This window comes from Eucyclogobius newberryi, unplaced genomic scaffold (assembly GCF_026437365.1).
Source record: "Eucyclogobius newberryi isolate DKJ021-1_F unplaced genomic scaffold, fEucNew1.0.hap1 SCAF_3, whole genome shotgun sequence".
Taxonomy (NCBI): Eukaryota; Metazoa; Chordata; class Actinopteri; order Gobiiformes; family Gobiidae; genus Eucyclogobius; species Eucyclogobius newberryi.
This window is the reverse complement of record NW_027315945.1, coordinates 27,829,536-27,851,977: the sequence shown is the minus strand read 5'-3', so window position 1 is coordinate 27,851,977 and position 22,442 is coordinate 27,829,536. Positions and strand designations below refer to the sequence as shown.

The 22,442-nt window shown below is 41.0% G+C and overlaps 1 protein-coding gene across 4 annotated transcripts in view; it reads right to left on the bottom strand.

The window, feature by feature from the left end:
• Positions 1 to 10,524: 10,524 nt before the first annotated feature.
• Positions 10,525 to 22,442, bottom strand: part of nbeal2 (neurobeachin-like 2) — a 48,189-nt gene continuing 36,271 nt past the window's right edge. For all 4 annotated transcript variants that reach the window (XM_072461451.1, XM_072461453.1, XM_072461454.1 and 1 more), the window contains 19 exons: positions 22,279 to 22,412; positions 22,095 to 22,202; positions 21,920 to 22,015; positions 21,726 to 21,850; positions 20,946 to 21,086; positions 20,738 to 20,868; positions 20,303 to 20,412; positions 20,115 to 20,232; positions 18,793 to 18,890; positions 18,600 to 18,713; positions 18,100 to 18,183; positions 17,909 to 18,018; positions 16,798 to 16,970; positions 16,397 to 16,491; positions 15,880 to 15,996; positions 14,929 to 15,090; positions 13,980 to 14,128; positions 13,127 to 13,262; positions 10,525 to 11,731 (listed from right to left, as the gene is read on the bottom strand). In XM_072461451.1, the coding sequence (XP_072317552.1) occupies positions 11,630 to 11,731; positions 13,127 to 13,262; positions 13,980 to 14,128; positions 14,929 to 15,090; positions 15,880 to 15,996; positions 16,397 to 16,491; positions 16,798 to 16,970; positions 17,909 to 18,018; positions 18,100 to 18,183; positions 18,600 to 18,713; positions 18,793 to 18,890; positions 20,115 to 20,232; positions 20,303 to 20,412; positions 20,738 to 20,868; positions 20,946 to 21,086; positions 21,726 to 21,850; positions 21,920 to 22,015; positions 22,095 to 22,202; positions 22,279 to 22,412 (2,303 nt within the window). In that variant the 3' untranslated portion in view covers positions 10,525 to 11,629. The remainder of the gene's footprint in view (positions 11,732 to 13,126; positions 13,263 to 13,979; positions 14,129 to 14,928; positions 15,091 to 15,879; positions 15,997 to 16,396; positions 16,492 to 16,797; positions 16,971 to 17,908; positions 18,019 to 18,099; positions 18,184 to 18,599; positions 18,714 to 18,792; positions 18,891 to 20,114; positions 20,233 to 20,302; positions 20,413 to 20,737; positions 20,869 to 20,945; positions 21,087 to 21,725; positions 21,851 to 21,919; positions 22,016 to 22,094; positions 22,203 to 22,278; positions 22,413 to 22,442) is intronic.

Here is a 22,442-nt window from a genome sequence, read left to right as displayed (position 1 = left end):
ACTTGAATAGGCTTCATTTGAGTCATACTATCAAAGCAAACATATTCTTCCTAAATCAATAAAGTTGTTGTTTTTTTAGAAGGAAAAACAAAAATAGTATAACAAAATGAGTAGATATTTAGTTTTATGCTTCTCAATGAATATCAAAACAACTTTTTGTAGTCATTAGAAGTACCAAACTTTTATATTTTGAGGAGATCAGCACATTATTTCAGGAGTTCCCAAACTTTCAAAGCTGTGACCACATAACCTTTGAAAGAAATCACGATCGCCACTGAATGGACTTCAAAAATCTCCATCATGCAAACGAATCAGTTTTAAAGATGTCTGTGTGAAGTTTATTGTGTTATTGGATCTAATTTCACAACAATATACTGTTTTATTAAATAATTGGATTAAATGCAGTGGTATTAATGAATAAATTTGATCTTGAATTCAAATCACAACCCCCAAATCAGGAACTACTACTGTGTCAAAGCCAACTATTATTATAGTTCCTTGTTTTATGTTTAATCTTTCCACTTAAACGGGTTCCAATTTGACAACGTGGCAATGTGAAAATGGCAATAAAACTTTTCTGATTCTTGATTCTGAGTTTCATTTATACAGCAACTTATCTTTCTGGATCTGAGCAAAGTACAGTTTTGTTTGTGTAATTATAACAGGGATTGAGTAAATATATTCCATTCACTTTTATGAAGGATCAACAGTTGCGTGAGTCCTTAGTTTGGTCATTATACCTGGGCTTCAGAATGATGAGTAGTTGCCACGGTTATCAACATTTCAAGACACAAATATGATATCTTTTGAATGGTCAAAATTACAGCATGTAACAGGAAAACCACATTATCGGACGAGCGCGCTGTGCAGTCCTTTACGGAGGCTTGTCAGAGGCCTTTTTGTGGCTTTTTGCAGTTTGACCTTCCAACGACAAGAGAACGGGATTGCCCGAGATGACCCCCGCGAGCCCCCGCAGACTGCCCTCAGGTCTGCAGAGGTCACACCGAGCCTCAGACGACTTCGCTGTAACTGGTGGAGAGGTGTCGTCCCCTCCCACCATTGTGAGCCGCCCCACCAGAGGCTCTGTGGTTGCTCTTTCCTCTGCTCTGCGGCTCTGCTCTTCTGTTCTGCTGTTTGGCCGCCATCTTCGGGACTGTTGTATCGGCCCGCCTCCTCCTCCTCCCCCCCACAGGATTGTGCCCGGAGGTGTTTATGAGCGGGCCGACAGGATGTTCTGCCCACCAGGACATCAAAGTCTCCTCTCTTCCTCACTTGTGACCTTTTCAACTGCAATAGAGTTAACATCACAGACACATGCAACAGCAGAGGACAAATACATGCATTAGTGTAGGACTTTAGACACGTTTAACCAGAGACGGGCCGTATTCAGTTACATTTACTCATAACGCTTTGAAGAAATTGCACGTTTTTTGACAGCATACTTTTACTCCCACTTGAGTAACTTTTAGTTTGAAGTAACAGGACTCTTACTTGAGTGAAAGTCTTAGGTTTTCTTCCCACTGTGTGTAAATGTACAAGTGACAAAAGCTTTATGTTGACAATATTAAATGATATGAACGTTTCTTGCACGACTTCCGATATGTTTTTGTCATTTTTGTGTCGGTCCTTTGAAAATATAGGATTTCTTTTGCATTATTTAATATTTTGCCCTTCAAATGACATTAACTTCAAATTATAAATCAGATGTTATCCCCAGACATTTACTCTTACTTGAACAGAAGTGACCTAAACCTAAACCTTTGCACTTTTACTTGAGTACTATGATTTTGAAGTAACAATACCGGTACTCGTGAAGATTTTTAAAACATATCACATTAGCCACTTTTTGTACACAGCGTTGGGAACAATAGTGAATATCAAATACCTGCATTAAAATGTATTCTGTAACATAATCTGACACATGACCCACTTCTGTGTTCTGAATACTTAGAGTTGCATCATATTTCAGTGTAAAAACGCAACATATAAATAGATTCACTGTACGTTTGTTTCAACATTTGTCCTTTATCTATTCATCACGAATCAGAGAGGGAATCATGTTCTCTATTTTATCTCACTAATGTCAAGCAGATTTCATGTTTGTGATTTTAATTCATCTTTTCTTGTGAATTACGTGCCTTGCCTTGTCTTACTTCCCAACACTGATTGTACCTTTTAGTTTTGTGGGTTTTTTAATTGCATGATCATTATTAGGCCCGAGCCCCAGCAGGGCGGAGGGCCTATTGCTCCCGTAACGCTGCCGAAGGCAGCGTTGCAACTGTCTGACCAAACATGCGGGCTGCGCCCGCATGTTTGGTACCCCGTCGCCCCTGGCAAGTACAGTGAACTAGCCCATGCCGAAGGCATGGATCATGCATACTTACTCCTGCTATGACAGAAAAAGTCAACAATGAGTGAATGGGCGTAGCCCATTCACTCATTGTTGACAACAGCAGCGCGAAGCGCTGCATTCCTCCAAAAACCCTCCTGGCATCGTCCTGTACGCGAGAATCCATGCCGCAGGCATGGGCCATGCTTGTATCTGCTCAAATCAATGGAAGTCTATGGGGAGTGGGCGGGGCATCCCGACGGAATAGGGAGTGACGAGCGCGTAAGCGCTCGTAATGATGATTCCACCCCATGGCGGCATCGGGAAGGCTTAGAGCTTTCAAACGATGTATAATTTGTTGTTATAGTGGAAACGGCTATATTGTTTTTGCTAAAAATATTATTATTTTTATTAGGCCCGAGCCCCAGCAGGGCGGAGGGCCTATTGCTCCCGCAACGCTGCCTTCGGCAGCGTTGCAACTGTCTGACCAAACATGCGGGCGCAGCCCGCATGTTTGGTGCCCCGTCGCCCCTGGCAAGTACAGTGAACTAGCCCATGCCGAAGGCATGGATCATGCATACTTACTCCTGCTATGACACAAATTGTTGACAACAGCAGCGCAAAGCGCTGCATTCCTCCAAAAACCCTCCTGGCATCGTCCTGTACGCGAGAATCCATGCCGCAGGCATGGGCCATGCTTGTATCTGCTCAAATCAATGGAAGTCTATGGGGAGTGGGCGGGGCATCCCGACGGAATGGGGAGTGACGAGCGCGTAAGCGCTCGTAATGATGATTCCACCCCATGGCGGCATGGGGAAGGCTTAGAGCTTTCAAACGATGTATAATTTGTTGTTATAGTGGAAACGGCTATATTGTTTTTGCTAAAAATATTATTATTAGGCCCGAGCCCCAGCAGGGCAGAGGGCCTATTGCTCCCGCAACGCTGCCGAAGGCAGCGTTGCAACTGTCTGACCAAACATGCGGGCGCAGCCCGCATGTTTGGTGCCCCGTCGCCCCTGGCAAGTACAGTGAACTAGCCCATGCCGAAGGCATGGATCATGCATACTTACTCCTGCTATGACAGAAATAGTCAACAATTTGTGAATGGGCTACGCCCATTCACAAATTGTTGACAACAGCAGCGCGAAGCGCTGCATTCCTCCAAAAACCCTCCTGGCATCGTCCTGTACGCGAGAATCCATGCCGCAGGCATGGGCCATGCTTGTATCTGCTCAAATCAATGGAAGTCTATGGGGAGTGGGCGGGGCATCCCGACGGAATGGGGAGTGACCAGCGCGTAAGCGCTCGTAATGATGATTCCACCCCATGGCGGCATGGGGAAGGCTTAGAGCTTTCAAACGATGTATAATTTGTTGTTATAGTGGAAACGGCTATATTGTTTTTGCTAAAAATATTATTATTTTTATTTTTCTTGTTCTTCTGCTTTTTGATCTCTAATTTGACCCCCTGAACATGCTCAAAAACTCACCAAACTTTGCCCAAAATTCAGAATCGGCGAAAAATTTGATTTTTTCTGGGCCATTTTTTTTTTCGTTAAAAAATGGCGCGACAGCGCCACCGACAAAAGTCAAAATACATTGCGCCTATGGGAGACGCCCCGAGGTCAACTTTGGCGTAAAGCTACAAAATTCGGGACACGCATTCCTCTCGTGAGGACGAACAAAAAAAAACATTGTGGCCACGCCCCCAGACTTACCCTATGGCCACCATCTTCCTTTGAAAATGAAAATACGCTGTGTTAGTCATTTTGTTCACGTCAAACTTTGACGAACTCCTCCTAGGGCGTTTTGCCCACCGACTTCAAAATCGGCGGACGTCCTCTGGACAAGTGGGGCATCTAAAGTTATTCAATTTTTTAAGATACCTTTAACGGTCTGTGTGCGGCGCAGCCGCAAAGTTGGACAACTTATTTTGGAATATTGCAGATCTAAAAATTGCTCCCTTTTGATCAAAACCAGTCCGATTAGGACCAAATTTGAATCAGTTGTTAAACTTTCTAGTTTGGACCAGTTTAGGCTGACAAAATTGAAATGGCCGCGATAGCGCCCCCTAAAGAGTGACCTTTAAATTAACATTGAAGGTCAAAAATTAGTTTTACCAAAATTGTCTAAACTTTACCCAAAATTCTATTTTGCCGTCCCGATCACAAAAGCCAATCACAAAAATGCCTAAATTTTTACGGCGTAGTCGTAGCGATGACAGAAACCTCCCATGTTATCCCTATGGGAAAACCGCAAAATCTCTCAAATTACCACATTTTTATGTTTTACACTTCAACAAACTCCTCCTAGTGCGTTTTGCCCACCAACCTCAAAATCGGTGTACGTCCTCTAGACAAGTGGTGCATCTAAAGTTATCCAAATTTTAAGGATAACTTTTACGGTCTCTGTGCGACGGAGCCGCAAACGTTTCCCAGAATTCTGACTATTTGGCCTTCAGAGTGGCCTATAAACAATAGAGTTTTTCCAAATGACATGACATTTTGCACTAAATTCTAATTTGCCATCCTGATCATACAAGTATGAGAGCCAAAGTCATATTTTGTACGGCGTAACCGTAGCGTTGACAGAAACATCCCATGTTATCCTTATGGGAAAATCGTAGAATCGCTCAAATCACCACATTTTTACACTTCACACTTTAACAAACTCCTCCTAGGGCGAATGTCCGATCAAGCTCATATTTGGGGAAAATCATCTACACAAGCGGGCCATCAAAACTTATCCATATTTTGATTCTAAGTGCTACGGTCTCTGTGTGGCGGACCCGCAAATATATGTCAGAAATGGGAAAACAGCGAAATCTCCAAAATGACCACATTTTCACGCTTCACACTTTCACCAACTCCTCCTAGGCCGATTGCCCGATCAAGCTCATATTTGGGGAAATCATCTACACAAATGGGGCATCAAAAGTTATCCATATTTTGATTTTAAGTGCTACGGTCTCTGTGCCGTGGAGCTGCAAATATACTGTCACAAATGGGAAAAACGCCAAATCCTTGAAATGTTCACATTTATGCTTCACACTTTAATGAACTCCTCTGTGGGCAATAGCTCGATCAAGCTCATATTTGGGAAAAATCATCTACACAAGCGGAGCATCAAAAGTTATCCATATTTTTATTCCAAGTGTCACGGTCTCTGTGCGCTGGAGCTGCATATTTGACCGACATTTGTGTTCATTTGCACTGGTTAAGCACAGCATTGTACATGTCCAATGTGTCGCTGTCTTAGTTCTTAGACAATTGCGTTAGCGCCATCTCTGTAAAATGCAGAGAGCAGAGTCGGAAGGCCGGCGGTCCGCGAGGGCCGTTGGATGCCGCTTGCGGCTTTAATTTTTATTATTTTTCTTGTTCTTCTGCTTTTTGAGCTCTAATTTGACCCCCTGAACATGCTCAAAAACTCACCAAACTTTACCCAAAATTCAGAATCGGCGAAAAATTTTGTTTTTTCTGGGCCATTTTTTTTTTCGTTAAAAAATGGCGCGACAGCGCCACCGACAAAAGTCAAAATACATTGCGCCTATGGGAGACGCCCCGAGGTCAACTTTGTCGTAGAGCTACGAAATTCGGAACACGCATTCCTCTTGTGAGGACAAAAAACAAATATTATTGTGGCCACGCCCCCAGAATTACCCTATGCCCGCCATCTTCCTTTGAAAATGAAAACACGCTGTGTTAGCCATTTTGTTCACGTCAAACTTTGACGAACTCCTCCTAGGGCGTTTTGCCCACCGACTTCAAAATCGGCGGACGTCCTCTGGACAAGTGGGGCATCTAAAGTTATCCAATTTTTTGAGATACCTTTAACGGTCTGTGTGCGGCGCAGCCGCAAAGTTGGACAACTTATTTTGGGATATTGCAGATCTAAAAATTGTTCCCATTTGATCAAAACAAGTCCGATTAGGACCAAATTTGAATCAGTTGTTCAACTTTCTAGTTTGGACCAGTTTATGATGACACAATTGAAATGGGCGCGATAGCGCCCCCTACAGAGTGACCTTTAAATTAACATTGAAGGTCAAAAATTAGTTTTACCAAAATTTTCTAAACTTTACCCAAAATTCTATTTTGGCGTCGCGATCAAAAAAGCCAATCAGACAAATGCCTTAATTTTTACGGCGTAGTCGTAGCGATGACATAAACCTCCCATGTTATCCCTATGGGAAAACCGCTAAATCTCTCGAATATCCACATTTTTATGTTTTACACTTTAACGAAGTCCTCCTAGTGCGTTTTGCCCACCGACCTCAAAATCGGTGTACGTCCTCTAGACAAGTGGGGCATCTAAAGTTATCCAAATTTTAAGGATAGCTTTTACGGTCTCTGTGCGACGGAGCCGCAAACGTTTCCCAGAATTCTGACTATTTGGCCTTCAGAGTGGCCTATAAACAATAGAGTTTTTCCAAATGACATGATATTTTGAACAAAATTCTAATTTGCCATCCAAATCATAAAAGTATGAGAGCCAAAGTCATATTTTGTACGGCGTAACCGTAGCGATGACAGAAACATCCCATGTTATCGTTATGGGAAAATCATAGAATTGCTCAAATCACCACATTTTTACGCTTCACACTTTAACGAACTCCTCCTAGGGCGATTGTCCGATCAAGTTCATATTTGGAGAAAATCATCTACACAAGCGGGGCATCAAAACTTATCCATATTTTGATTCCAAGTGCTACGGTCTCTGTGCGGCGGCGCAGCAAATTTGACTGACACTTGTGTTCATTTGCACTGGATTGGCCATGTCCAATGTGTCGCCGTCTGTCAAGTTCTTTTTTTATTCAACACACAATAAGGGCGCCATCTTTATCAAGTCGAAAGCGCAGAGTCGGAAGGCCGGCGGCCCGCGAGGGCCGTTGGATGCCGCTTGCGGCTTTAATTTTTATTATTTTTCTTGTTCTTCTTCAGCGCTTTGAGCTCTAATTTGACCCCCTGAACATGCTCAAAAACTCACCAAACTTTGCCCAAAATTCAGAATCGGCGAAAAATTTTGTTTTTTCTGGGCCATTTTTTTTTTCGTTAAAAAATGGCGCGACAGCGCCACCGACAAAAGTCAAAATACATTGCGCCTATGGGAGACGCCCCGAGGTCAACTTTGACGTAAAGCTACGAAATTCGGGACACGCATTCCTCTCGTGAGGACAAAAAAAAAATATTATTGTGGCCACGCCCCCAGACTTACCCTATGGCCGCCATCTTCCTTTGAAAATGAAAACACGCTGTGTTAGCCATTTTGTTCACGTCAAACTTTGACGAACTCCTCCTAGGGCGTTTTGCCCACCAACTTCAAAATCGGCGTACGTCCTCCGGACAAGTGGGGCATCTAAAGTTATCCAATTTTTTGAGAAACCTTTTACGGTCTGTGTGCGGCGCAGCCGCAAAGTTGGACAACTTATTTTGGAATATTGCCGATCTAAAAATTGCTCCCATTTGATCAAAACCAGTCCGATTAGGACCAAATTTGAATCAGTTGTTAAACTTTCTTGTTTGGACCAGTTTATGATGACAAAATTGAAATGGGCGCGATAGCGCCCCCTACAGAGTGACCTTTAAATTAACATTGAAGGTCAAAAATTAGTTTTACCAAAATTGTCTAAACTTTACCCAAAATTCTATTTTGCCGTCCCGATCACAAAAGCCAATCACAAAAATGCCTAAAGTTTTACGGCGTAGTCGTAGCGATGACAGAAACCTCCCATGTTATCCCTATGGGAAAACCACAAAATCTCTCAAATTACCACATTTTTATGTTTTACACTTTAACGAAGTCCTCCTAGTGCGTTTTGCCCACCGACCTCAAAATCGGTGTACGTCCTCTAGACAAGTGGGGCATCTAAAGTAATCCAAATTTTAAGGATAGCTTTTACGGTCTCTGCGACGGAGCCGCAAACGTTTCCCAGAATTCTGACTATTTGGCCTTCAGAGTGGCCTATAAACAATAGAGTTTTTCCAAATGACATGATATTTTGAACAAAATTCTAATTTGCCATCCTGATCATAAAAGTATGAGAGCCAAAGTCATATTTTGTACGGCGTAACTGTAGCGATGACAGAAACATCCCATGTTATCCTTATGGGAAAATCGCTAAATTGCTCAAATCACCACATTTTTACGCTTCACACTTTAACAAACTCCTCCTAGGGCGATTGTCCGATCAAACTCATATTTGGGGAATATCATCTACACAAGCGGGGCATCAAAAATTAGTCATATTTTGATTTTAAGTGGTACGGTCTCTGTGCCGTGCAGCTGCAAATATACTGTCACAAATGGGAAAAACGCCAAATCTTTGAAATGTTCACATTTACGCTTCACACTTTAATGAACTCCTCCGTGGGCAATAGTCCGATCAAGCTTTACTTTGGGAAATATCATCTACACAAGAGGGGCATCAAAAGTTATCCATATTTATATTCAGAGTGCTGCGGTCTCTGTGCGGCGGCGCAGCAAATTTGACTGACACTTGTGTTGATTTGCACTGGATTGGCCATGTCCAATGTGTCCCCGTCTGTCAAGTTCTTTTCTAATTCAACACAATACGGGCGCCATCTTTATCAAGTCGAAAGCACAGAGTCGGAAGGCCGGCGGCCCGCGAGGGCCGTTGGATGCCGCTTGCGGCTTTAATTTTATCTTTGTTTTGTCCAAAGTATATTGCAAAATTCTAATTAAACTGTGATATTTAAGTCTGGATTATTTTTCTTTTTTTTTATAAACTGTTATTTATCTTTAATTTCTGACTGCATGAATGTTTTCTTCTGCTGTTCTTGACCTTTGCATTGCCACAGTGAAATTTCACCAATCACCATTAAAGGTTTTCTGATCTAAACTATCCAGTTGACATAATTTCTTTCAATCCCTTTGAAATAAGACCGGAGCACCACATGCACCGCACATTTACCTACTTTATACCACAAGTTGAATCGTGACTATTCTTATAACAAGCCCTGACTGTGTGAAAGTGTTTCTGATCGCTAAATTCAAATGATTGTGAATTGAAATTGTATTAAAGCATTTACTACACATGTTATTGACAAATACTTGCTTATTTGTGGGTTACAGCATCCTGTTTATAGGTGACATTTTGAGGACTTTTCACCATTCACAAGATAAAATATTTAGTTTTACTGTGCTCATTTTCCCCTCTGAAACCCGTGGATACAACGATGAAACTATGAAACAATATTTTTCCGATTTATGCTTTGAGGATTTACAGTAAATGTTGTGCAGGCTATTTATTCCGTTTGTGTACGTACATTTAGAAGTATATACACCAGCGAAACAAAGTCATGTAAATAGTCTCATTTTTGGCCTCGTCAGCTATAAATGGTGGCTAGGTTTCATTTTATGGTTCCAGAAACAGCTCATTTGTCAAAACTGTTCCCAAAAGACAGTGGCTCACTCTGTAATACAGTTTAATTTCGTTTACACGTGAGGCAATCCGTGACGTTTGTGCGCGCGGATGTTATGGCTATGGCCGGGTTTTAAATGTTTCTATTGTCTCCGTCTCGTGGTGACGCGGCGAAACAACCATTTTGTTTCCGACCACAGTAAAAGCAGCGAGCAGGAAATGGATTCCAGAAGTCGCCACAGTCCACCAGACCAACCAACCAGCTTGTTCCCGGCGTCCTAGTATTTGACAGTAGGGCTGCTGCTAATCGATCAGTTTAGCGATCATTCTTCCGATTAATCGAGTACGAAATTAGAACGAAAAAGGCCCGTAAACATGAGATTTTTTATTCAATTTGATCTAGATGAAGTGTGAATTATGCTGCTTGACATCCAGATAAGAGTTTTTCTCGCGGACAAAGGAGCTTTTTCATCAAAACCACAAAATAATGTACATATTTTCTGTGTCTTTTTTTAAGTTTTATTGCTGTTCTTCTCTGAGCACATCGCATGTTTGGAAATCTGCGGTTTATTATGCGGTTGCAAGTTGACAATTATTCAAATAATCGCTTCGTCGCAATGAATTGATTCATTCGTTTTAGTCCTAGTTGATAGTTTCAGCTGGAGCGTAGTGGCCTGTATCTTTTGATATCTTTTTATGAGAAATTAACTGTTATTTGAAGGACAAAGGAAACAGAAAATGTACAATTTAATAATTTCCGTTAGGGTTTAAGTGCACACATTTTGATCATTTTCAAGTAAACAACTGTGCCTGTGTGACTCGTATAGTGATTTATTGTGTTCAGTGTTTTTACATGGCTCAAACTTGACAGAAGAAAGGCACTTATTGAAGAATAAAAGTTGTAAAAAGAGTAACAGTAGCAAGATTAAACATTTAGGCTTTTGTGGATAAGGCAACGTACGTTTTCTACAATCACGACTCCAAAGAGAATATAAACCGACAAACAACATTCAAACAAACACAAGAGCGTTAAAGGTGCACTGTGTAACTTTTCTGGTAGAGGATGTGCCACAGGCTTGTGTCCGCGGAGACGTTATTGATTTGCATTTAATGTTCCACAATACAGTATTAAATGTACGCATGTTGTATTTATTTAAAAGGCACTGTACCAGATTTTACTGACTTAAAAACGAGAAAAACAGTTTGCTTTGGTCCACAGTTATTCCTCACATTCCTAACGCGATCATGTAATCCGGATTCTTCACCGCGATGAATCTCATTTTGTCTCAAAGAGCGGCTTTTAAAATGTATCTGGCAAAACGCAGGACAAATATCAGGTACAGCCGCTTTAATTACAGGTGTTTTTATCGCTGAAAAATCCAATACGGAGCATAACGAAATTTCCCCTTGTGTGGACATTAAAGGATTATCTTATCTTATCTTAACAGGGGTCGCCTCTCCACAGATCTGACCTGTAACTAGGCCTTGTCCCTGGCCTGCCGACCCTCGACTAGAAAAGTTGCGCAGTGCATCTTTAAAGCCAGTAACTGTTCACCATTAACAGCATCGTTGGAAAAATAGACATTATTGTTTCGTTTCTGCAGAGCACTTTTTCTTCAAGTTTCCAGGAGAGTCATATGTTCAAAAAAGGTGCAGTTTGCAGACAATCGGAGCAAATGATCGAGCCCAAGAGTGCGCACTTCCTCTTTGTGTCGAACGCGTGTGTCGGCGGCCGATATGCAACTTCAAACTCTAAAAGTTCCGTCTTCATCCGCAACAGCCGCTCTTTGGAATGACGCTGATTAAAACTGAATAGCTGATAATAAAAGTGCTCAGTGTTTTGGTGCCGACTCCCCGGCTTGTTCTCAGTCCAAGGAAGGAATCTGCATTTTACGTTTTTCGACCCTTTGTCCCGCCGTCTCATTGGCTCTCGGAGGGATTGTATTCGGTTTCACCTGCGGACACTTGAGAGATGCGACGTGTGGAGCCCCAGAGGCGACGCGAGAACTGTCCCGAGCGAACCTGAGAGAAAAACGAAAACTCTTGTTAATCCTCGCTGCAGGGCCAAAACAAACACACCAAAGACAAGCTATTCGAGAGTTTCAGTTATAGGTGCCATTTTGAGACGGTTTTTCCCCACACAATGGTTGGTGTTAGATCATATTCTCCGGAGGGACGCTCTGCTGTGACTGGTCATTCAAAGTGATGAAGTTTAGGGTCAAAATGGTTTACTTACCTGCTAATAGTATTACCTAGTCTTGTGCTAGCTATTTTTACTTTATTTTATTTGATCTATTATCATTATTTTATTATTGTTATCTTATTTTCATCTTTATCTTTTTATTTTTTATTTATCTATTTTATTTTATTTCCCCCCCTCCATTCCCTATTAAGATAGGTGAGGAGTTTTTGTTAATAAGAGTTTTTTGTTTTGTTCATAAGAGTTCAATTAAGAGTGTGTTTTTGAAACTTCCTATAATCTGTCCTTTCCTCCTGTTTCTACTGCGTTGTAACAACGAAATTTCCCCTTGTGTGGGATTATCTTATCTTATCTTAAATGTATTTACCAGTAGTGAACCAGCCGTTTATTGGGTTGTTTCGCTTTAATTTACTTTTTAAAGATATTCTGGCTGATGCATATGCGGACTGCACTGCTGTCAAAAAACATTATGTGCCTTTTGTGCTTTTTAGCCTTCAACCCCGAGCTCTATAAAAGCTCTAATCCATGGGTTTCAGATTGATGAGAAATTAGGACCATAGCCATATGTTAATTGTGATGGAGAAGTTGACTTTCATACATTAAAATGAAAAGCAGAAGCCTGTTATACCCTAATGTCAGAGGAAGTAAATAAACAAACTGACTCTTGTTTTCCAAAACTCACAGAGATTGAGGTTCATGAATCACATAAATAAATAATAGATCAAGTTAACACAAAAGTGCAGAAACATAAATATGCACTTTTTATGTTTAATTATTATTTACCTTTTATTTACCCAGGTAAGAATCCAAAGTAAAGATATAAACACATTTAAAAACATTACACATCTAAAAGATATTTAGAAAAGAAAAACAAAATCTGCTTTAAAAGCACAGACAGAGCTGCAGGACTAACACAATTACTTTTAAGAGCAAAATAGTCAAATGTATTCATTTCAGAATAAATTAATTAATGAACTAATGATGCTGATATCAGTATTTTTCCTTTCAAACATATTTGTGTTTATTAGTCAGGACAGTATGGTGTGAAATGGGGGAGAAGAGCAGGGAGCATTCAACAAATTGTCGGCGCTCGAATTTGGAAGCCTCCCTATTTGCATGTTAAAGCCGATATCTCTGAGTAGTTAGCAAAAAATGCCCCTCGTCACACACAGAACACACAGCGTGGCCCCCGCTCCCGCACAACCTCAGTTTCTCACCTCCTCTGGCTTCCCGGCCCCCACCACAATCAGCTTCCCGTCCTCCAGCCCCACCAGGATGTGACTGCACTCTTTGGTGACAGACACACTTCTGACCGGGATCTTCAAGGCCAAGGGGGCGACCGCCGCCTCCAGACTGTGACCAAACACAGAAGACCGCTCAGCACGCAGCTCATCATTTCATAAGCACGCAATTAGGCATAACATCTGTTTTTTTTAAAGGTGCCAGGGTTGCTTTGCCTAGAATGTCTCCCAGTATGGCATTAAACGTACTGTTCCTTCTCATAGGTTTCAGCTTTCTGTTTGTAGAGGACGTTTGCCCTGGTGACGTTACGGGTCAGATCTGTGCAGAGGTGACCCAACGCGCGGTGTTAACGCACGCTTTTTCAAAGTCATTCCTTGCAATTAAACATTTGCCGTTGAGCAAATGCAAGATTCATATGTTTAATATGACACTGTGGAACATTCCAGGCAACGCAATAGCACCTCCATGAGACAAGCTGAAGTTACAATGTGCACCTTTAAATGACAATGAAAGTTGAACAAAACAGGTTTAAAAAAGGCAAAAAGCTAAATAAAAACCTACATGTTTAAATTTCAGATGATTCATTATACATTTTCGGATGCTTTTGTAATGTTATTTGTGAAATTCTACATTGTATCTATTATGACGTGCTTTAACAAGAATGTGGCTAGAATTGTTTGACAACCACAGCGGGCAGTGAACTAAAAACGTTGTGGTGGTGGTCAAAGATCCACACTGGTCCCCTCTGTTACTGCACGGTGCGGCCAAAACAAGCGGCGATCTCATCCTTTGTCACGTTCACTTTTGCTTCTTCTGCCTCGTTCGTACCTGTGCAGCTGTCGGATGTGGAGGCTTCCCTTGACGGTGCCGAGTATAACGTGTTCGTTCATCAGGTGCAGAGCAGTAACTTGTTCCTCCAAAGGCAGCGAGGCCAGCAAACAGCCATTAACCGAATACACATGGACAGAGTATTTGCCCTGAAGGAGCGGAGAGAAACGGAAATGTATTCATGTTTTTATTCAGAGGAAGAACCCAGATTGAAAACCGCCAAAACGACCTTGACACGGAAATGTGGATAGAGCCAGTGCCGAGCAGGTCACAGAAAAACTATGTGAATATACTCAATGTAAAAAGTATAAACCGATAAAGATTATTATTTTTTTTCTTCTGTTTTGCATCAATCATATTTAAAAGCGTTCAAAAATGAGTGCTACGAGTATGATACGCATCTGGTTTATCAAATGAAATGACTATATCTACCGTATTTTCCGCATTATAAGGCGCACTTAAAAGCCTTTAATTTTCTCCACAAACTACAGTGCGCTTTATAATCCAGTGCGCCTTATATATGGATTAATTCTGACCTCGAAGCGATTTTGTGTGGTACACGTTTTGTTTGGCTTAATGCGCCTTATAGTCTGGAGCGCCTTATATATGAAAAATTATCGAAAATAGACCATTCATTGACAGTGCGCCTTATAGTGTGGAAATACGGTACATCAAACAAACAAACAAACAAACAAATAAATAAATAAAAAACAAACATTGGATCCCATGGCTGGATATTACGGCCAAATATTTCAATCCAGATAATTTGTTGTGTGCCTTGAAGGTGGAAAAACTCTATATAAATCCTCTGTTAAAAATTGAGCAATCACAATTAAAACTTTTATCTTTTCTAATTAAACCAATTCAATTCCATGACTCATTACATTGGCATCATCTGGCTTTGTTTTAAAGTAGCCCCAAGGCACAGCCTTCTCTCTGGCTCTTGTACCTTTCTGTAAGAGCACTCCTCCAGTGAAGTCTGCACGACGATGTGGCCCTCCATCCCGACCTGCAGCTCAGAGATTTGCGCGGTGACGTTGGCGTCGCTGGGGGGTCCGAGGCTCCGCAGGAACTGGCCCCTGCGGATGCTGTGCACGATTACCGTCCCGTCCTGACAGAGCAGAGACAGAGTTCGGACAGTTACAATTACACTGTTGTAGGACATGAGTGGTGGTTTGAGGCATATGCAAACGAGTAGTGAAACATGAACATAAAACATTTAATTATATTGTATGAAAATAAAAAACTGTATAAACTGCACATGCATTTTGCTGCAAGTTTGCTTTATTTTATTTTCTACATTTTATATTCTGCGACACTGTTGAGTTCCATAGTCAGAGCAATAGTAGTTTGTCAAATTTACTTGGCAAATTATTGACACCGGGAATGAAAGAAAACGAAGAATTTCACAGTTGTAATTGTAATGATGTTTCTTTCCACAAAAAACAAAACACTAACATTTGACATCGCGGTGGTGACATCGCTATCTTTCTTTGTTGAACTGAGGCTTTGCAATAAATGTGTAAGTTTAAACAGACGCGTAAAGAGAAATAAGATTCTTCTTTTTATTAGTAACTTGTGTTGGGCATTTTTCCTGCAGAGTCTCTGGTATTTACATCTGTTTCATAGTTATTAGGTGTTTCCTGCTCCACATTAAACAGTCACAACGTTAAGAGCGACACAGATTCAGACGACGTGTGTGTTGAGGATAAAAGCAATAGGGCTGCTTGAATATGGAGTAAATAATAACAAAGTACTTAGAATACCATAGACTTGTAGAAGGTTTGTTTGGTTAAGTGTTGGATTTCATATCTTAAAAGCCGGACTAGACTTAACATGTCTGTACTTTTCTTCCAAGTTTTTCCCCTTGAATTTTGTACACTTTTTTTTTGTGTCTGACCTTTGACCCGGAGACAGCCATATCGAGTTCAGTGCTGATGGCGACGCAGGTGACTTCCTGATCGTGTCCACAGAGAACCTGCACGGGACGAGGCGAGAGGCCCGAGGAGAACCCGCCCTGAGAGGTAAAAGAGAGAACCAGGCTTTAACTACTGTATATGTGCATTTAAGTACATTTATGAAGCTAGACAAACGGGTACTACTCAAGTCAATATTTTTACAGGAGTATTAACTTTTCTTTCCAGTTGTTATTATTGTGACAGGTGTGATTATGGCCCAGATTTATATTGCACTCAAAATACTCTATAGTAATCTATTATTATTCACGGCTGATACTGAGGCATTTCTAACTCTACCCAAAGTTTATTCTAACATTCTAGTTAAATTGTTAGTTTCATTTGTGGGACGATTAAACGTTCTCATATCTTATCTCGATCACAAACTGGGTGAAAAGTCAGACACAGAAACGGTGTGTAACGCTGGTGGTTTCACTGTGCTCATGGTTGAGGGGAGCTGACCTGCTGCTGCACCTGCCACACGATACAGGAAGTGTCCCGCGAGCCGGAGATGAGGTAGATTCCACAGAGATCTAGGGCCAGACACGTGACCACATCTGAACGAACACACAGATACAAATGAAGAAGATCAATAACTGTAAACAGAACGACACAACCTGCTTGGATTTGACTGAAATATTCGACAATAAGGCATTAAACGCAACCATATCCATAACAGGAAAGCAAGTTTTTCAAGATAAATAAGCTAAATGCCAAATCTCTATGGAGACAAGCAGATGACTCTCCATTTCTCGCGTCAACGTGGAGCTAATGACAACTAAGGCCAAAACGATGCTTGTGTGATCCCCCCGCGACATGTTGATGATACAAGCATCCATAGACATTCTTTTGAGTTCCCTCACCGATGTGTCGACAGATGCGTCCCACCAGCTTGCCCTTCCCGAGCAGCGTGACCCGGAGGCTGCAGTCCCAGTGTCCTCCGCTGAACAGGAGACGGCCGTCGTTCGACACCACCAGCACCTGTTTGTTTATGTCCACGCCGGGAGCGAAGGGTCTGGACACGAAGCGCTGCATCCTGAAGAACACGCGGTTATTCGTATTATTATAGGATTATTCTTATATATGTTGTGGGTTTTATTGTCACATAAATATAAATTTCTTGCTAAATACAAATCTTTTATATTGGTGCATATTTTAACATATCTTGTTTAATTGTTTATTGCTTTGCTTTTGACCAGTATTTTTAACATTTTATTTCTATTGACCTATGAAGTGAGTCTGAGCTGAGATGGAATAATCATCAGACCATTTAAAAAACGTCTGTGCAACACAACCCCAAATTTAACCCAAAATCTTGTCTGGGTGAGTTTAGAGCAGGATCAAGATTATTAGGGCAATTAAAAATTAAACACTATTTCCATGGTAGTATTATTTATTAGTGTTTCCAAACCGGGATCAGGAACCAAATGTGAAATATTCACAGAGAGGATGAATATAGATAAATACCTACTAATACTAACTTTATATTCTAGATTAGATCATACATTTTAATTAGTGCTGCAATTAAAGATTATTTTTTCAATTAGTTGACTAGTCAAACAATAATTTTGAATGCACATATGTATCATATATTGATATCTACAAATAAGATGTATTACTGATCAAAACCTGAAATTGTTTATTCTATTTTGCCATTTTGATCACATAATCCCACCGTCTTTGTGATAAAACATTTTGGCATGTATTTTAGAGTCTGTGTACTCCAGATAACAATTACAATGATAAAAAACAAAAAAAATATGATTAGATTGTTTTTACACCAACTCTAAGAGTTGGTGTAAAAATGATTAGCTTCCTTCTTTAATTTTATGTTTGTTCGTGCATGTTTGATCCCTGTGCAAATTTTGTTCTAAATAATTGCAATCCCAGTCATCTCAAAGAAGTTGTCATTATTATTGTTTCTTCCATATTCAACACACAATTCAAAGGCATAGAAAGAGGAATATCGCTCACTTGGGATTACTGATGGTGGGGTCCTTGGTGAATGTAAAGTAGTTGGCGATGTTTTTGTCAAACGGGAGCCAGCTGTGCGTTCCGATCAAACCATTGGAGCTCACAGTCACCTAGAGACAACAGCGGCCATTACTTCAAAATGCACGCGCTTAAAGTGTTTTTGCTGTAAGTGTATGTTGCTTTGTGCTCACCAGCGTGTCAGAACCGTGGATGATCGAGTGATTTTGATTCTTTGGTACAACAGCATGGACCAAGGCGTGGCCATCGCTTACAACCTAAAACGCACAGGTCAGTTTGATGAAAGACGTGAATGGACTGGACAGTACGAGTAAATCTGGCTGCTGCAGTTGCCGGACTAATCACAACCCAATAATGATAACACAATGACAGTTGCAAATTTTAAACTAGCATATTTTCTGCCACTAACAACAAAATATCCAGTCTTTGTTCCGCATAAAAACTAACCCTGTAGTATTTCGTATTTCAGTCTTATTGTTTATTCTTCTGGACACCTTTTATGTGTGAACTTTGATCTTAAGTCGATTAAAACACAAATCGTAAATCTTTTCACGATAACAAAATCGCAATTATCTATTTTTTACTCCATGAAAGTGTCCAGACTGAGCACAAACAAAAGTCAGCATTATGGCCATTATAAATCAACTGTAATGACGTAAATATGTTGCGTTACCTCAACAAACGGCCTGAGTTTATTGAGCTGCTCAAAGATATTTGGAGGCACAGTGTCCAGACGGACCTGCCGCCGGGCTGCGTTCTCTTTGGATATTCGGGGAGGATGTGGCTCCTGAAAACACAATATGTTGACAAACATTTCAAGTTTTTAAAGTACTATTAAAGAAAATAAAGTGTTTGGGGTAATGTACTTTGAGAAGCTGACAGGGAGTTTGTCCAAAGTTGCTGATTATTCCCTCTAATGCTTTGCGCTCGGTCTCATTGGCGATAGCGTCCAAATCCACTGCACCTGAAAATAAAAAGAATATCAAACATGTGGATAAATGACTAAAGTTAAAGTTCTGATTTTGTTTTGACTAGTTTAACGCAAGAAAAGGCAAGTTTATTTGTAGAGCACAATTTGTACACAAGGCAATTGAAAGTGGTTCACACATCAGGAAAAATGCATTAAAATCACCAATCACAACCACATGACAGAAATCACAAAACAGTTTAAGTTTAAGAGAGAAAGAAAATCATTTCAGTCATATGCACAGCTGTTTTTAGCTTAGATTTGAACATTGCCAGAGTAGAAGCCTGTCTCACATCTTCAGGAAGACTGTTCCAGATTTTAGCTGCATAAAACTAAAACACACATTCCCCATGCTTAGTTCTGACTCTGGCACCAGCAGGAGGCCGGCCCATGTTTAGTCCTGACTCTGGCACCAGCAGGAGGCCGGCCCATGTTTAGTCCTGACTCTGGCACCAGCAGGAAGCCGGTCCATGTTTAGTCCTGACTCTGTGCACCAGCAGGAGGCCGGTCCATGTTTAGTCCTGACTCTGGCACCAGCAGGAGGCCGGTCCATGTTTAGTCCTGACTCTGGCACCAGCAGGAGGCCGCTCCATGTTTAGTCCTGACTCTGGCACCAGCAGGAGGCCGGTCCATGTTTAGTCCTGACTCTGGCACCAGCAGGAGGCCGCTCCATGTTTAGTCCTGACTCTGGCACCAGCAGGAGGCCGCTCCATGTTTAGTCCTGACTCTGGCACCAGCAGGAGGCCGGTCCATGTTTAGTCCTGACTTGGATTTTAGGCAGTTGGTGAAGTGTACGTTTCCCACCCCATTGTCAAATAAGAAGCAGTGTACTGAAAAGAGTAACTCTAAACTACAGGTAGACTAAACAACTATTATTTAGAATTCAAGTAATTTTAATCACTCTAGATTGTTTGGGCTGCAATGATTAATCGACTAATCTTGACTAGACGACTATAACAAAATAATCATATTTTAATTGTAATCATTCTCTGGACTACACAAACTCTAAAACAGACAGTGACATTATTAAACCAAAATGTCAAAAGAAAATAAAAAATGTCTAATTTTCATCAATATTCAAATTTATTGAAACATAGTCTCTATCTAGAAATCTTCAGTCAGCATATTTCAACCTTTCTTTGGTTGATAATGTATTTACAATAGTTTGACTAGTTGACTACTAATATAATAGTTAGTTGGCGTGCTTGACTGGTTCCTTACCCTCATATGTGCAGTAATAGAACACGTTCAGTGCCTCCACTGCCTCTTCTCCTCTCTGCTTGTACCCAAAGATGAGGTCGATCCACTCGTGCAGGTGACTGGACACATACTCGGACTCCTGCGATGATACATAAAGTGTGAGAACAACAGTGGGACTACAGTGTCAAAACAGTCCGTCTGTCACTGACCAAAGCTTGTCTGTGTTTCCTGATGAAGTCCTCTCGAGATGAGGCCCAGCGAGGCAGCAGTACGTCGTTCACTGGCTCCTGGGAAATCTGCAACTTTCCCAGATCAAAACCTGCAACATATTCACTCAATTTATTCCCTAAACATGAATTGTGATTTAACCCTGCGACAATCTGTGTATTTGGAAAGAAACCGTCACTGTCATTCAGTGCTTTTTGGTTTAATGCAGCTCTAGACATGTGCTGTTCATTTTTCCTCCTTCAGCCTTTGTTAAGCTCCGAGTGAGTGACAGATTTATTCAGCCAATCACTGAAGTCTGAACTCTCAGAAGAAGCAGTGTACAATCTTGTGACAAAACCGTAATTATGGCCTTGTCTAATAATAGTAATAGAAATTAAATAGCTCAGTGAAAAAAGTTACAAGATCAGATTTCTAACCGTTCATGTTTTGCAGGAATTCTGGGAAGTAAAAGAACTCCGGGATGAGCTCTTTGACATCCACTGGACTCTCCATACGCGTCTGCCACGCTGCTGCCACTGAGTGAAACTGTCTGTCTGCGCAGTCAAATCTGGTGTGACAAAGCAGATATTTAATCACACGGCAGAGAAGACATCAAGCATTAAACTCCATATAAGCGTGCCTTACTTGCCGCTCTGCAGCTGGACGTGCAGCGTGGTGAAGGGCTCCATACGGATCATGTAGTGCATGACTCCAGCAGCGTTTGAATAATGTGTGCCGTAGTGGAACTTGTCCACAGAGCCAGTGGGGTCTTCAAAGCTCTCATATCTGACAGAATACATCGAAACATGAGTCTAAATTTAAAGAGACATAATGCTTTTCCCCCCAGTATTTTGTAATAAACTATTATACTATTGTTCACTGTAAACAGCAAAGTGGATCTAAAACGGCTTAGTAAGAGAAATGGTACCATTGACTTCCTTAAAAATGCATTAATGATCAGCCTTTTCTTAGTTGTAATTCACCAAAGAAAGCAGTGAATTTTTACTTGGTTTTATTGATGAAAAATTACACAATATTCCTGAAACTGAAGCGTATGACTCTGAGTCTACATTCCTAAAATAAATGCAAGTTAGTAAAGGGGAGGTGAAGGTGCAAGGTGAAAACAGATATTTTCTGAGCACTCAAGCCCCAGAAGCAGGACAATACAAAATTACTCGTGCATACAACTCTGAGCACAATAATGATAAGAGAACACTGTCGGTTAAAAGCTCACAAAGTTTTAATTTTGCACAGTATGTCCCCTTTAAAGTATTTTAGGAGCTTGTCACATTTAATAAAGCGTTAGTCGTATGTAGTGAAGTTCTTACAATGAATACAATTTGCCAACTGGAACATTTAGCTTTATAGCTTTGCAGTTTACGTAGTGCAACGTCAGATACAAAGACATTGAAGAGCACCACTTACTTCTCTCTAACATCTTGTGCGTGTCGCGAGTTGACGACGCCGATGGGTTTGGAGAGATCTCTGAAAACGGACGGGTCGTCGAGATCCAGGACCGGGGAGGTGTAGTCGCAAAGGACCCAGGGGAACTAAAGACAAGAAGAAAGTGCGTTAGTTGTGAGTGCAGTTAGTGAGGATGAAGACAAAACAATACATACAACGGGATACTGAGACAAGTCGTTGTACGTCCGCCCTGCGATGGTGTTCAACTGCATCAGATATTCAAAGTTGGAGATTTCTCTGCACACCCATTTCTGTAGACATCACATTTGGTTATTAAAATATGCATTATAAAGTTTGAAAAAAATGAAAATAGATGACATAAAAACTTACCTGTGTTAGACCAGATGCTTTAAGTAGCTCCTGTGGTGAGCGGGAGCCAAAATAAAACAGATTTGGGGGCCTCAAACCCAAAATCCTCGAGTAGACTTTGTTTCGAACCTGAAAAAGATGATCCAAAATAATGTCAAGAGCATTCTCCATATCAATAAAATACTGACTTTGTTTTTAACTTTACCTTTTTTCTGAAGTTGATGAAATAATGAGATTGATCAATAAAAAACAGCTCGAGTGCAGATCTTCTCAAGTTGTAGCGCCTCAGATGAACTTCTCGGAGATGCGTCAGAGATCTCTTGAAATCGAAGCCAATCCCTGTAAAACACTCTCTTTATCGGTGCGTCC